Source organism: Hyperolius riggenbachi, chromosome 6 (assembly GCF_040937935.1).
Source record: "Hyperolius riggenbachi isolate aHypRig1 chromosome 6, aHypRig1.pri, whole genome shotgun sequence".
Taxonomy (NCBI): Eukaryota; Metazoa; Chordata; class Amphibia; order Anura; family Hyperoliidae; genus Hyperolius; species Hyperolius riggenbachi.
Window position 1 is genome coordinate 105,415,971 of NC_090651.1, and position 16,610 is coordinate 105,432,580.

Consider the following 16,610-nt stretch of genomic DNA (forward strand, 5'->3'; position numbering starts at 1 on the left):
TTCAGTTCAGGTTCACTTTGCTTTTTCTCTCATGAAGTAAAATGGAAAACTGGTCAGAAAACATTTCTTAGGACTTGTGAGAAAGGTTTCGGTAATAATTTAATTTTAAAATACTTAAAGATTGCATTTCCTTTATTCCCTGTAGCCAATGGTAATGATAACAAAAAGTTTAAAGGTGATGATAAGATGGAAAGCACACCATCCCGGGTGCTCCATATTCGAAAACTTCCAGGAGAAGTAACGGAAACTGAAGTCATTGCTCTTGGATTACCTTTCGGTAAAGTCACAAACATATTAATGCTGAAAGGCAAGAATCAGGTATGCTTTGTTTTTTTTTTCTTTCTGTTCAGTTTCCTCTGAAATAGGAGGCAAATTTCAACAGTAGTTGTTGCTGTCATTCTTTAATTGGTATACTGTTTTTCTGGGTAAGCTAAAAACCTTTCAAATGTGCTGGTGTTTATTTTATAAAATTCAACTCTAGCAATTTTTTTTGTCAAAATTTTGTTGTGGAAAGAGTCAGATTTTATAGTGGGCTCTGCTGGTTATGTCAATGCACACTGAGCCCTGCCCTGACGGTATGTAGGAGAAATGTTCTAACAGGGATACGCCACAACATATACTTTTCTTTGAACAATGGATACATATTAGAATCCAAGTTTTTATTTTCGTGCCTCTTTCTCTTTCCCCTATAACCAACAGGAATCTTGATTATAGATGGTCAATGATATTCTAAAAAATTCATGTTAATTTTATGCAGCTTGAAATTGTCAGGCTTTGAAATTGATACGTTTGAGTTCTTTCTGCATAAGGTTGCATACATTACCATAACATTTGAATCCGATTAAATTGATTACCCACTCATTAACCATTCCTTATCATAAAGTCATGGAGATGAGAAATCTCTCCAGTAGGGAACACATCACATTAAAAAGTGAGATGAAGAGCTAACGTATTCCTGCACTAACCACGTTTGGCTTCAAACTACACACACATTTATAGAAATTTGATGGCTTCCAATATCTACTTGCTTGCCTTAAAAAAACAGGGTAGTAATGCCACATGGTTTTCATGGGTTTCCTCTGCCATTTTGTCCTTAGTCAAGAGCAAGTATGCATATCACTTGCTCCGATTTCATTAATTACTTGTTAGTTAATCAGCCATGTTCAATGCCAGGTGGCAGCAGCTAAAGTAAATAAAATTCTGGGATGCATGTTAAATGCCAAGGAGCAGCAGCTAAAGTAAATAATATTCTGGGCTGCATAAAACTGGAAATAAAATCACAACATTTTAGTAACCATTTGTGAGGCCATATTTGCAGTATGGGATACAGTTTTGGGCACTGCATTATAGGAAAGACATTGACATCCTTTTAGTAACAATACAATTTTATTGAGCATTTGAAAATACAAAATAGATTCAAATGCCTAATATACAAAAAAATGGTGGTATATAAAATCACATCTGTGTTTTCTAATGATTGTCACGAAAAGTAACACTGAACATACAACCAGTGGACATTGACATTCTAGAACAATAGAACAGGTACTAAAGCCTAATCTACACGGAGCGATCCGGCGGTTCGAGTAGCCGCCGGATCGCCTGTTCTGCATCCCCGCGCGAACCCGCAGCGTCCCCGCTCGTCTTCGCGTGCGTCCCTGTCGGCGCCGCTTATCTTCCGCTCGATTCCCCGCTATTGTCCGCTCACGGGGAACGAGCGGGGAACCGGCCGCGGCGAGATCGATCCTGTCGGATCTTATTAATCGAGCCACATCAGCGCCGAGATTGATAACACATCGCTCTGTGTAGACCCAGCTACAGGGAACTAAATTAGTAGGCATGGAAGGTCTGGCTAGCCAACTTTGGACAAACTGGGCTTATTTAGTTAGGAGAAAGACAACTAAACAGTTTCTTGATTGATATGTTAGGTTGGGTGAGAGGAAAACTGGGGAAAGTTTTTGTAGGGGAGGTTTAAAGGGGCACAATGGCTAAATTCTTTGTTTTTTGTGGCTGTGATATGTATAGCTGTATGTGGAGAATAGTTAGGAACATGCAATGTGGCAGATGATTTTTTTTTTTTTTACACTAACACCATCCTTGTGTAGGTTTAGAGTCACGTCGGCAGATTTACCTTACTGACGCGACTCTATGGTCATTTTTAACTTTTAGTAGTTGTGGAAAATATACATATTTACCAAGCATCGTTCTTGCTATCCAATTCTGGCCATCATTCAGATTGGCACCCACAGCACTGCCACCTTATGGATGGCTCATAGGCGTCTACAAATGGCCTGAGATGCGTCATGAAAACGCCTCATAAAACCCATTAGATCTGATTAGTGGAAGTAGGTCGGATGAGGGCAAGTAACCTCCTACAACCACCTTCAATGCACTTTTCAATGTGGAGCACGGCTGCACAGTAGTGCAGTAAGAATTTTGAAGTACATCTTAGAGATTTTGCTACAACTTGGATAACAACCATCTTATATAATGTTTTATGATTACTTGGTTATGTAAAATATGCTGCCTGTAGCCCCATACATACACTCAACAGCGGTCTTTAAAGGTTCGTACACACGCTCTATTTTCAGGAACGACGGGTCTGTCAGACCCTACCGCTAGGCAGGCGTTCCAGCGACACAGCGTGTACGTGCTGTCGGCAGACTGATAAGGCTGTTTCTGAACGATCCGCTCATCGCTACTGTTGGCTGTACGTCCGCCCATTGGGAGGGTCTGACGGACCCGTCGTTGGCGGCCGTAGTGCGTGTGTTACGCGCCTTAAAAGATCGCTGTTGTGTGTGTGTGGGGCTTAACTGATTGGAAATTCACCTGAAAATTAACTAAATATTTGTTGAGATGACATTTGTAGCTTAGGCACATCTGGGATTGTGAATACATTTATACGGAGGATATATGTAGGTAGGGATGGTCAATGAAATGAAAATAATTCAATGTTGATGCAGGTTTATGCATCTTGAAAATGGACAAAGCATATTCCACCTAGGCAGGGTTTAATTAATCTTTTTTCAAGCTGCATATATTTGCATTGTCCTGCGTAAAAACTGAATTATGTGTTTCACCAACCATCCCTAAGGGCCAGTTCACATGGACGTTTCCTGAGCTGTAAATGTCGGCCCTGGTGCTTGTCATTAAGCGATGCCTATTCAAATGAATGGGCAGCGCCGGTACTGCCTTTTATTGTTTGCACGAACCCTGCATTTTTATTCCCATTTTTCACATCATCTGCTAGACACTTAGGCAAACCTTGCAGGATCGCTTTCCATGTCTCCAGCGAGGGTGAAAACACTTTGTGACGCTGCTTATTCCTTTTCTGCAAGCGTGCAGAAACCCATGTGGACTGGCCCTAAATATAGCATGTACCCCTTTTATAAATGTCTGTTAGCCAAGTGCCCTCTATGATAGTGACATCTTTTCACGTACCCCTTGATGCTTACACATTTCTTTATTAAATATTGCTTTATTAAATATTCCTTGATGCTTTTAATTAACTATTAAAAACATTAAATTAATGAAATTAGGGTAGTAACTAGAGCACTTTTTTTTTCTTCTTCTTTCTGAAATATTGAGTATTGCTATTGCTTCGTTGCTTTGGAGTACTCATTCAGTGGGAGCATTGAGCATCGAAGAGTTACATAGTTTTGTACAGATTTGAGCTGTACTGAGATTGAAATGCAGTTTCCGAAATACTAACTAGTGGAAGGTAGTTAAACAGTCAGTAGGGAAATACTTGTATTATATAATATATTTAATTCTAGTATTTGTATATCGCTTTTCTTCTGTCGGACTCAAAGCGCTTGTGAGGCAGCCACAAGAGCGCAGTTGCAGTGTTAGGGATTCTTGCCGGAGAAATCTTTTCTGAATAGGTGCTGGCTTACTGAAATGGGAAGAGCAGAGATTAGAACCCAGGTCTCCTATGTCAGAGGCGGAGCCCTTAACCATTACACCTTCCAGCCATATTTATTTCTATATCATAGTGTATGCCTAGCTTTAGAACAAGCAAGACAGGCTGTGACCTCAGAATTCCTGATCTTATTACAAGTTCAGGATGAGTGAGTCAGAGTTTTGAAAACTACCATTTTCTCCAAAGAAAGTTCTATATTTGTTGAATACACTAATTTAAAAGTTTTTAACAGCATTAAGGTATAGGAAGTACAAATACACATTTCTGCTGTAATGGTGAATGTTTTCAATGAATGAGGTTGTTTAGTAAGCATGTCCAGAATTGCAGATCTTTGAACATCTACCGCCTGTATTTTATGTTTTAGCAACACTTATCAGGTACAGCACATCGTTTAATTGTTTAATATAAAGAAAACTGAAATATATATAGCTAGAAAGGTAAGAATTACATTTATCTCTGTATGCGCGATCTTATAAATCCAGCATCTGAATGTGTTGTAGGCGTTTTTGGAACTGGCTACTGAAGAAGCAGCTGCCACCATGGTTAATTATTATGCATCAATGCCACCTCATCTACGTAACCAGCCCATTTATATTCAGTACTCCAACCACAAAGAACTCAAGACAGACAGCGCACTTAACCAGGTATTTATGCTACAATAATTTAAGATGATTTTTTAGCAAACCCAGGGCCGACCCGACCTTAACCACTTAACGACCAGTGCTGTTTTGTATAATCTGTGCTGGGTGGGCTCTTCAGCCCCCAGCACAGATCAGCTGGCAGGCAGGCCGATCAGACTTCCCCCTTTTTTTCCCACTTAGGGGATGTCCTGTTGGGGGGGTCTGATCGCCGCTGCCTAGTTGTGCCTAGCGGGGGGGTGCCTCAAAGCCCCCCTCCGCAACGATATTCCCCCCTCCCTCCCCTTCCCTCTATCCCCTTCTCAATATAGGCGGTACAGGACAGCGATCCGTCCTGTACCGCCTCGGATAGGCTTCAGCCTATCGTATCGCCGATCTCCTTTACGGGGCTGCTGTGACAGCATCACCGTACAATGTAAACACCGTGGATTACGTCCCCGGGTGTTTACATTTAACCTGGGAACCGCGATCGGAGGCTCGCAGGCTGTTCACGGGGCCCCGAACCATGAACTCACAGGAAACGGACGCTCGAACGAGTGGCCATTTCCATGGAAACACAGGTGGGACCAGCTGGTTGTTAAGTGGTTAATATGCGTAGAAAAGATACCTTGTGGCAACACTGTCAATGAGACAAGTGGCTCAACTTGTGGCATTAAAGCATATTTAACTTTGTATGTCAAACAACAATAATAATAATTGTGGGGTTAACAGCATAAAAGGCCAATACAATTAATAAAAGCATAATGAAAACCGCCATTCCCATGACTCACAACTGGCCAAGTTATGGAGGGACATGTCCTGAGGTCTAAACCTTATAGGTAGCTTATTGGTTTGCTTCAGACAAGTGACATCACCAAATCTCTACCATAAATTGAGCTTTATCCATGGAGCAAGGTGAAGTTTTTATGGACATGTTCCAATGAAGATGAATTCTGCGGTGAAGGGAGAAAATTCCTGAGCCCTGAACATATGGCTTTTCATATACCCAGTTCTGCAACCTGAGTAATAACAAGTACCTTCTGTTTTAAGAAAACAAACTTCTGGTTTGTATAGCATCTTGGTAAGGAGGTGTTTTGGTCTCTTTCAGCCCCTTACACACTCTTAGGAGTTCTGATTCACCATGAGGTTGTTATGCAATTTGCTCCTCTAAATTAGGAGATTGTGAACAAAGCATAGCTACTACTGAAAACCATGATCAAACTGCAAAGCATGCCTGACAGCATACAGGAATATGTGTACACACTTTGGATTTTCAGAAGAGAAAATCCAGAATGTTTGCTGTGTACATAGCTTTAGCCTCTTTGGATTTGTTATGGAAATTGGAGCCAATATACGAGTATAGCTTTACTTATTATAAGGTTCTGTATACAATTTTGTTGGTGCAAGTAAATTACTCCATATTTCAAATTTTGTTCCATATTTGGGTAGGTGCAGAGTGATCAGTGGTGTGCTCCAGTCCCTGTCTATTTGCCGCCTTGCCTTCTGGTCATGCATTTAAATCCCCTCCAGTGGTTCCCTCTATGCAGAGCGCATGCAACAGAGCCTGCTGGAGACCTAAGGCCTCATTCACATCACAAACGTGGATGTCCAAGCGTGCGGAACGCAACGCATGCGAACGCACGCCATCCGCGTTTGTGTGCATTGCGTGGCTGATCCCATCACTGAAAAAGTGAATGGGACAGCCACGCGTTTTTGCAAAAAATGCGTGCAGCATGCGTTCCCGGACCGCACAGGTCCGGAGCGCATGCAGTGTGAACATCAGACATTGCACTCTATGCACTGTCTGATGTTGTGCGTGTCGGCCTCCTGCACGCGTTTCCAAAACGCGGCTGGAAACGCGTGCAGTGTGAACGGGGCCTAAAATGTAACCACCATTCCTCTAGTTCAATTACTATTTCACGTGTGCTGTTCTGCAGCTACTCATTTTTTCTTGTCACGGAGCTGATGTTTCTATTTTTACTTAACTTTAGGAACTGTGTTTTATTGTTTTATCACCAAACACATCATCTGACCATTAAACCAATGATTATTTCGATTTCTGCTTTGTCACTGCAGAGTAAAGGTACGTACACACGCACTAATATAAGGAACGACGGGTCCGTCAGACCCTCCTGCTGGGCGGGCGTTCCACCGACAGTAGAGCGTGTGTACAGTCTGTCGTTCAGAAACAAAGTTATCAGTCTGCTGATAGACTGTGCACACGCTCTACTGTCGCTGGAACGCCCACCCAGCGGGAGGGTCTGTTGGACCCGTTGTTCCTTATAGTAGTGCGTGTGTATGCACCTTAAAGATTCTTTCGATCTGTACTGTGTTAACAAAGGGGACCTTGCGAGGCCCGAAAACAATTGTTTGCTTAATGGGATACTTAAGCCTGCAATAAATAAAAACAAAACAGTTTTACTCACCTGGGGCTTAGCCCCCTGAAGCCATCCCGTGCCCTCGCAGTCACTCGCAGAACCTCCTGTCCCCCGCCACTAGCTAGTCTCGTTTTTGGGCTTACTGCGCAGGCCTGGCCACACGTCTCCTTTCTTCACATTCCTGTCTGCAATAGCATCCTGCGCAGGACGCTGTTGCGTACACGAACGTGAAGTAGGCTACGCGTGCCCAGGCCTGTCGACGAAACAAGCTGGCGGCGGGGGAACAGAAAATCCGTGAGTGACTGTGAGGGTACAGGACGGCTACAGGGGGCTGGTGGAAGCCACAGGTGAGTAAAAAAATTTTTTTACAATTGCAGGCTTAAGTCTCCCTTTAACAGTCAAATTATGTGTTTGGTAATGAGACAGTAAAACAAAGTTCTTGAATAGTAGTGTGGAGACCTTTCTTACTAATATATTTATTTTTAAATAGAGATCAGTGAAAGAGTTGACAGTTCATTTTTGTGTATCTAGACGTGTGTGAAGCTTACTTTGACCCTACATCCGACACACACCTTTAATTGTCTTTAATTCTCCCCCTGTCTGTGCTGCTGCATTCTATTTCCAATTAAGCTTTTTTACATGTATACTGTAGCTACCTGAACACTATTAACACTGACGTTTTTATGAACTGCACCAAGGGCTTATTTTTGGAGAAGGGTTATATAAAAGTCCTGCTAGGGCTCATTTCTGGGGTTGATCTTATTTGCGGGGAAACAGTATAGCAGCTCCTGTTGTTATAGCCTTAATCTTGCTGGTCCACAGAGCACAAAGTTTTGATAATTTTTCAAACTATTAGCAAAGAAACCCACACACAACCATTTCAATCAAAAGCAATGGAAACCTTTCCATCAGTTCTAATTGTTTCTTTATTCAGCAAAAGATTAGACCTTGAATTGAACAGAAAGAGTTGAAATGAAAATGTTCACTTTTTAGTCAATTTAATAAAAATCATTGAATTGGCTAGAAATAAACGTTGATTGTGGGCACCATTAGTTGTTCTTTCTATTCATAAGTTATCCCTATTGTTACCACTACATTTGCAGCCACATGCAATGCAAGCAGCGGTATGCCAGTAGCTTATTGCAGCCAATTTTAAATCACCTTACCGAAGTCAAACCAGTAAGAAAACGATCCTGTAACTGTATGTCAGACTTTGCTGCTTGTGCAATGTTAACTATTTGCCGACTGCTTTACGCCAATTGGCTTGAGTAGTGCGGCAGCACCAGGACCATTCCACGCCCATTGGCGGGAACGGCTGTCTATGGGGCTAGCAAAAGATTGCGCGCAGGGTGCGCGTGCGCATCGCTGCCTTCAGTCTCCAAGCAGCGATTGCCACTCGGGAGACTTAGACGGCGAAAGCGGCGTCTAATTGCTTTGTACAGCGCTGCGATCTGCAGCAGCGCTGTACTGGGGACAGCCGTGTGACATGGCTGTCCCCATGGGACACAGAGAAGCGATCCGCTGTGATAGGCTGAAGCCTATCATAGCCGATCGCGCTGATTGGCTGGCGGAGGGAGGGAGGGTAATAAAGTTGATTAAAAAAAGCTGGACTTTATTAAAAAATAATATAAATAAATATTTATGAAACAACAAACACAAGGGGGGGGGGGGGGGATCAGACCCAACCAACAGAGAGCTCTGTTGGTGGTGGGAAGAAAAGGGGGGGGGGAATCACTACTTGTGTGCTGAGTTGTATGGCCCTGCAGCTTGGCCTTAAAGGGAAGGTTCACGCAGGAGCTAAAAAAATAATAATCAAAATCCACTTACCTGGGGCTTCCTCCAGCCCGTGGCAGGCAGGACGTGCCCTCTGCGCTGCTCCGGAGGCTCCCGGTCTGCTTTGGTGGCGCACCCGACCTAACCAGGCCTGGCTGCCAGGTAGGGCTCTTCTGCGCTACAACGTGCGTGTCACTAGTGCGCGCTGACGTCCTCCGGGCTGTACTGCGCAGGCGCAGTACGGGCCGGAGGACGTCCGATGACGTCAGTGCGCTCCTGTGAGGCGCATTTTGGAGCGCAGAAGAGCCCTACCTGGCAGCCGGGCATGGCCAGGTTGGGTGCACCACCGGAGAAGAACCGGGAGCCTGCAGAGCTGCGACGAGGGCACGTCCTGCCTGCCACGGGCTGGAGGAAGCCCCAGGTAAGTGGATTTGGATTTTTATTTTTTTCAGCTCCTGCGTGAACCTTCCCTTTAAAGCTGCAGTGGCCTAAAATGGCCTGGTCACTAGAGGAGGTTAACACTGCGGTCCTAAAGTAGTTAAAGAATAAGTTACTTTAAGCTAGAGAATAAAAAGTCAGAATTAGAACAGTTTATTTTTTGCTCTTTTTTTTTTTTTTTTTTTTTAGCGATAAGGCCCGGAAGAGTCAATGTTTTACTGGCTTGTTTATGGCCGTATATTACTGGCTTTCTTTTCACTACTACCACTTTATACGTTGTGTATTGTTTTTATTTCAGCGTGCTCAGGCAATGCTTCAGGCTGTGTCTGCAGTTCAAACTACAAATTCCACTGTGGGCAGTAACTCAGGAAGTGAGACCACAGTATCCTCAGCGCAGAGCCCTGTCCTGAGAATAATTATTGACAACATGTACTACCCTGTCACACTTGACGTCCTTCACCAGGTTTGTTAAATCATTTATAAAATCAACAGCAAAACTAAAACAAGTACAAGAATCTCCTGGTAACATTCACAAATGATGATGTAAAACCCTATGCTTGTACAGTACTTTACATGAAACTTCTACAATTGAATTTGGGATTTAGACAAAGCGAGGAATGTGTACTTTTTTTCTTACTTTTCGAGGGAAAGGCAGACTATAGTGAGATTTATGTTGATCACCAATCGGTGAAAGTAGGAAACTCTTTGGAGTATGTGTAACTCCAACTATTAACTAAAGGTAACAGTTTAGCTCAGCTGCACATTATAGGCTTTAGCACGCTGCATTTGGCTAGTCGGAGTACAAGCCACTTGAGTCTTATGCCTAATGCTGGCCATATACTGGTCAGTCATAGGATGATCGATTAACCTATTGATTCTTAGAATTCATTCAAAATAATCAATCGAACATGAATTGATTTTCTTTGCCATTACACTAGGGTTGATTTTTGTTCAATTTTTCCATCTTTAAGTGATCGGAGGCACAAAATAAGCACTCTGATGGATCAAATTGAGTAAAGGTTGATCGACTCCTTAATGAAAAGCTCTCTATTCTTGTTCCATCGATTGAAATAACCCGACATTCTCGATAGATTCATTTTAAAAATGTGATCGAATATCAGCTGATAAGAATTGATTCTGCATTAAAATGTCAACTTGATTTTTGGCCCGCTTGTGGTTATTGGGTTTTACATTTACATTAAAATTGGCCCGCGGCCATGCTTGTGCTCTGACCCTCACACCCGCTTGCCACACTGCAGTACACCGCCTATAGCGACGTTTGCGTTGTATAGCGCAATGTGGCATATCAGTGTTGGCCCTCAACTTATGCTACGTACACACATGCGACAACGATCGTTCGTTAAGAACGACGAACGAACTTTTAATTGATGAAAGAACGACCTAAGTAAAGGTAGTTTTAAAATGTGTGTAACGATCTGATCGTTAGAACGAACGTTACATCACAGAAAGCAACTATTGCGCCTGCGCATAAAAATGAGAAGTTCCATGGAGAAATAGTGAAATGCGCATGTCAAGCCTAGTACGAACGATCGTTTCCAACGATGTACTACTTTTGCAAACGATCGTCGTTGGTTAAAATCCGCCGAGACAGAACTTTCTTTTGTAGCGATTTGGCTCGTTCGTCGTTTGCCTTAATAGTCGGTGGTTCGTTTTTTGTAACGATCGTCGTTGGTAAAGATCGGGGAACGATCGTTACAAACGACTATAGTCGCATGTGTGTACGCACCTTAAGTCTAAGTTTGCAATCTCCCCCCCCCCCCCTCTGCCTGTTTATTTGAGTGGGACACCCCTGGATTAGAATATTAGGTTGTAATTGCCATTAGCTTTTGTACTGGAGAAGTTTAACCTACTTATTTGCCTTCTCCAGATTGTCACAAAGAAGGTAGTGAGATGAAGTCTCACAAATGAGGATGTAGACACCCACAGCTAACAGTTAGTGCATATCATTTACACATAGCCTGAATGTGATTCAACTCTGGGGGAGCTTTAGATAGTATTTGTAATGCTGTGTCTGCGATATGTTCAAAGCTCTTTAATTCAGTTCCTCTTTTATACGAATCAGATTTTTTTTTTTTTTTTACTTTTGACAGATGCTGATTTGTGTTTATCTTCTTTTCTCCCTTCTTTGATGCGCTTTTTGTCTTGCTTTATAGATATTTTCAAAATTCGGTACTGTGCTAAAGATAATCACATTCACAAAAAACAATCAGTTTCAGGCCCTTCTGCAGTATGGAGACCCAGCTAATGCACAACAAGCAAAACTGGTGAGTGAAGGCATTCTTTTCCTTTTAACGAAATATTCAGCCAAAACTTTGCAGCCATTTCTTTGAAAGAAGTTGCAGGCTTAAAAATGTTTCTACTTCTTGTGGCACAATGACAGAACCTATTTGTATCTGTCTATAAACACTTCAATTAGCTAATTTAAAAAAAAAAAAACCTGTAATTTTCACACAAATTGTTCTGTATCCTACCTCTTGCAATATGGACAGATTGTGGGCCACAGGGGTCTTGCTGCAACTGAAATGCAGCAATTAGTGGCTGAGATAGGACTTTGGTATATTTAAAGGAAACTTGAAGTCAGTGGAAAAAAGTTACTTACATCAGTAGTGGGAAGCCTCTGGATGGTCCATAAGCTTATAGGCTCTTCCTAAAGCCCATCGTACTAGCACAGGGTCCCTCTAAACCTATTTGTCAGAAGCTTGCAGAAAAGGATTCTTCTGGCCTCACTCCCATCTTAGGACAATTGCATCCAGGACTGGGCATGGAGGGACAAAGTCTGGTCCACACATGCCCAGTGGAACATGGCACTCGTGTATGAAGGAAAAAAAGCTGCATGAGCAGCTTTGTTTAACCACTTGAGTACCAATGTGTTAGAACCCCCCACCCCCCTTGTGACCAGGACATTTTTTTTTTTTTACTAAAATGGCCACTGCAGCTTTCAGGCCTGCATTAGAACATCAGGTTTTAAGTTTAACCTGCTTCTTTACACTCTCCAGATTGTCACAAAGAAGGAAGTGAAATAAAGTCTCACAAATGAGGATGTAGACACCCATAGTATACAGTGTGTATCATTTGTGCAGGGCCGCACAACTCAGCGCACAAGTGATTCCCCCCCCCCCTTTCTCCCCACCAACAGAGCTCTCTCCCCACCAACAGATTTGCATATCTCCAGCAGCCGCTGGAGAGATACATAGAGCGTGCACTTCTCCTGCGTAGACTGTAGCCGGCTGCCTGCAGTGACGGGACACGATTCTCGAAGCTGCAGACCGCTGAGGACAGTGGCTAAAAGTATATAAGGCAAAGGATCATCAGGGTTGGCAAGCAATTTGCATTGGTTAAAGAAAAAAATAAATGTGTCAACCTTCATATCCCTCTCACTTCAAGTGCCCTTTTAAGTCACATTTGTAAATCAAAGGCAAAACATTGCTGCAAGAAGGTAATATGTGGGCACTCTGCTTAGTAAATCATCAGATATGTGTGAAAATGGGCTTTGAAACTATGATCAACTAGAAATGAATTAGAATACCTTAGTGCATGAATCAACCATACCTTCATTCATTAGACTAAAGCATTTCTGAATGGATATCTGTATTTTCTTTACAGGCGCTAGATGGTCAAAACATTTACAATGCCTGCTGTACCCTTAGGATTGATTTTTCAAAGCTGGTGAACTTAAATGTAAAATACAATAATGACAAAAGTCGGGACTACACACGCCCAGATTTGCCGTCTGGTGATGGGCAGCCTGCGCTAGATCCTGCTATTGCTGCAGCATTTGCCAAGGAGACCTCACTTCTAGGTATACATTGCCTTCAAATTGTCTTGTGACAAAACTGACTTTCATTGATGTAGCCCTGGTATATGTACTTCCTTTTTTTTATCTCCAAATATGGCTCGTCTTACAACCTGAACGATGTATTCTCTGTCTTCTACCTAATGTGCCGTTCAGCTGGGTTCTGTGATGCTCGGCTTGAGGCTCCTGCACTGTTAACCTAATATGGTGGTGTTTGAGTTCTGCTTATATAAACAATAGGAAGGTTGTGAGTTGCCAAGTGCATCTGGGAATAGTCACATCTGATTACCTTGTGACAGCTAAGCTTAAACACTGGCTTTTTATTTTAACAAGATGTTTTACCTTGTTATTACAAAGTTATGTTAGTGTTATTTAAAGTTATGTTAGTGTTAGAAGTCTTTTAGAATAATACTGAAATTATCTGCTGGTTCAGAAGTAAACACAATCCTATTCTAAAGTACCTTAAAGAGGAGCTGTCAACCATAGGATCTTAGAAAAAAAACACATTATATAAGTAGATAAATACTTGCTCTACATACATATGTATTGCACTGTCCACATTTAGATTTTAGTGATTTTTTTTTATAGTAAAAAAAGAGAAAATTCTTCTTAGGATTTTCCATTTTGACTGTTGTCTATCTTGAAGTTAATCCTGACAGCATTTCCTCCCTTACTCTGTGTTTCATTGCCCACCCTCCTCCCAGTCTTAAGACACTCCCAGCCAGCTCTGCAGTAGAACGGGCATTGTCTCAGCATGAGAAATATTGGCCAATCAGAGAGGAACAGGAGTGTTTGAGGAGAAACGGGAGTGAAAGAGGCTTTAGCTAACCAGGCTACGTTGGTTATGTCTGAGGGGAAAATAAAGAAGAAAAAAAGAAAACCTAGCATGCCGTGCAACTTCCTTTGTACAGCAGATGTACCAAACAAGAGCCAGGGAAACTAAGGAATGATGGCGTGATTTTTAACTTTTGGATTGCCTGGTTAACATCCTTATTACTTGTTTACCAGATAAAAATAAAGAATTGATTTTTGATTATATGCCTCACAGTTGCCGCACCTTAGCAGATTCCTAATCTTTTGCTGCACATTTCAATTGAGATAAAACAGCCACATAGCTAAACCTGTCAATGTGGTCAGGTGATAAATTCCTCTGCAACAGTTTCAGGCTGGGAAAAGGGCATGTTTTTGAGGCTGCTGGATACGGTCAGGGGTCTTTGAGAGAAGCATCTAAGCTCAGGTGTAAAATGAACTACTTACTGCTCTCTCAATGATCCTATCCCATCAAGACTTGCAGTTTTAGTGCAGCAAGTGTTAAAGAATACCCGAGTTGAGTAAACAAAGTTACTTACCTGGGGCTTCACATGTAACCCTCGCCGCAGCTCCGGTCTTCTCCAGTCTCCCGCTGGCAGCCTCTGAAGATCGCCGATCCCCGGCTGAGTTGGTGTCTTCTGCGCTTGCCTCATTAGGAGCATGTTGCGTCTGCACAGCGTCTAGCAATACGCTTCCGTGCACGTAATCGCTTTGGCCACAGGAAGTGAGCGTCACTACTTGCTTGGCCGCCAGACAGGGATTACCGTGTACTAACCCAGTGATCCCTGAAGACTGTTCTTGGCGGTGACCACTAACCCCAGTCCGCAGTGTGAAGCCAGTCTGAGGCTGGCATCTTCATTGCCTTATGAACAATCCAGTTGACTGGCTATCGTGCTGAGCTTTAGGATGTAGTGGTTTTTGAGTCGCACACCTGCATCCAGCATGCAATTAGTGGAATCAGCCTAGAGTCAATGCATCTGATCTTTATGGTCATTATGGGCCAGTGCCTCACAGTATTAGAGGCAGAGCATCAGCACAGAAGTCTGGCAAAACTACCATTTGTTTATTAGAGAATAAAGATGGCAGCCTCCGTTTTCCTCTCACTACAGGTGCCTATTAATTTCCTTTATTTTATCTGCCTCGACCTTGGCTTTAAAATAAGAGTGAATACCTTTACTAGAATTTCAAAGCAAGTGTCCCTTTACCTCCATAAACGTTTTCATCTGTAATTTGTTAGGTGCATTGGCTACATTGTTTTTGCATTTGTCAATGTTCATGAATAGGGCTGAGAAAGGTATAACGATCACAATTGCATAATGGTATATATTAATTTTATTTCAGCCAATCCCCAAAAGATATTTCTCAACCAAGACTTCATACATATGTACAAAGGTATCCTACAAATCTTTCTTGCCTTACAGTCATGGCTTCTTTCTCTTCAGAAATAACTTAAATTGGTGTTGCGCACATGGTGTAGTACAGGGTTCTTCGGTGGAGGAGTTTGCTGTTATTCTGACTTTCCATATCACCTTATTGTGTGCTTAGCTAGTAGTGTAATGATGAAGCAAGGTGTATACAATCAGCAAAACCTCTCAAATGATTGAACTGACATAATTTGCAGCTTTGTGGTATAAATGGCATTTACAGTGAACTTCATGCAACTAGAGTTTTTCATCATTTCCTAGCAGCGAAGTTGCAGGTGTTTTGGACCAGCAAATTTAAGCTGTTGATTTCCATTTTTTACTACAGTATTCTGAAAGTCTGATGGGAAAAATACAAATTGAGACATAGATGCAACGGTCTTTAGATAATTTACAGCAGAACATAGCACCCATATACTTGTCCCCTTCTGCTTTAGGTTATGCTGAGCTGTGCTTAATTAAAGCCCATCTTTAAAGAACAACTATCAAAGTAACAGTTTTCCTTTAAAGGACCAGTGTCAAAAATCACCACACGCTGATCGCAACTACTTGACATTCAAAGTCATCACTGCACACTTCAGCGCAGTGATTGGGTTAGACTGCGCATGTGCGCTAGTCTCAATAGGCGCTCCCCGCAGTGCCTGCACAGACGGGACTGTGAAGGTCCCCCTCCGCAGTCTTCCTGATTCAACAGCGGTGACGTCACCTGTCAATAGGACAGGCGCTCCCGCTGTGTGTGAGAGTGGCGATATCCACGCTCCTTAGGGACGGCAGCTGGAGGCAGGGGTGAGAGTGGTATTGCTACATTTCAACTGCCGCTTGCACACCCCTATGCTGCACTAGTATAATCCACGTCGCCGTCGCTATTAGGTGGGGACAGAACGAAAAAAGTAAGATTTTATTTTTTTTAATGCCCACACACACACAAAAAAAAAGAAATGCTGGTAACCAATACTCTAATTACAACATTTCTTAAAGTAACAATGTGTAAAAAAAAATCATTTGTGACACTGGTCCTTTAAACCCTCACATACCAATAGAGATTTTAGCCAGCAACGCTAACATGCTTTTCGGAGGTCTCTCAGCACAGCCATTTTCGGTCGCGTATGGGGGGGGGGGGGGATAGGAGTGGCAGAGCTGAACTGTAACCTGGCTGTATGTAAACTGTTTACTTTACACTGTGTGGCACAGAGAGACACACACCAACAGGTTCACAGAGCTGCAACTGATGATTTACATACATTTGAAGCTGTATTTCAGCTTTCTATCATTCTGAACAGATTCCAGACACTGTATTAGAACCAGTAAAGATTGTTTCTGTATGCTGGGTGTGCTGGACACAGTCCTCCATAGTAATGCCCACAATGAGAACGATTCTCGGTAAATGTCATTTTCTTCATATAAAACATAAGTCTTTGTATTGTTATTTGCTTGTAATTA

The 16,610-nt window shown here is 42.5% G+C and overlaps 1 protein-coding gene across 2 annotated transcripts in view; it reads left to right on the forward strand.

Annotated features, from left to right (window-relative positions):
- PTBP2 (polypyrimidine tract binding protein 2) overlaps nt 1-16,610 on the forward strand; it is a 78,480-nt gene that overhangs the window by 47,282 nt on the left and 14,588 nt on the right. The window contains exons 4-9 of one of the 2 annotated variants that reach the window (XM_068239756.1): nt 146-318; nt 4,420-4,563; nt 9,424-9,588; nt 11,300-11,410; nt 12,750-12,945; nt 15,091-15,141. In XM_068239756.1, coding sequence (XP_068095857.1) covers nt 146-318; nt 4,420-4,563; nt 9,424-9,588; nt 11,300-11,410; nt 12,750-12,945; nt 15,091-15,141 — 840 coding nt within the window. The remainder of the gene's footprint in view (nt 1-145; nt 319-4,419; nt 4,564-9,423; nt 9,589-11,299; nt 11,411-12,749; nt 12,946-15,090; nt 15,142-16,610) is intronic. The other variant, XM_068239757.1, reaches the window with a different exon arrangement.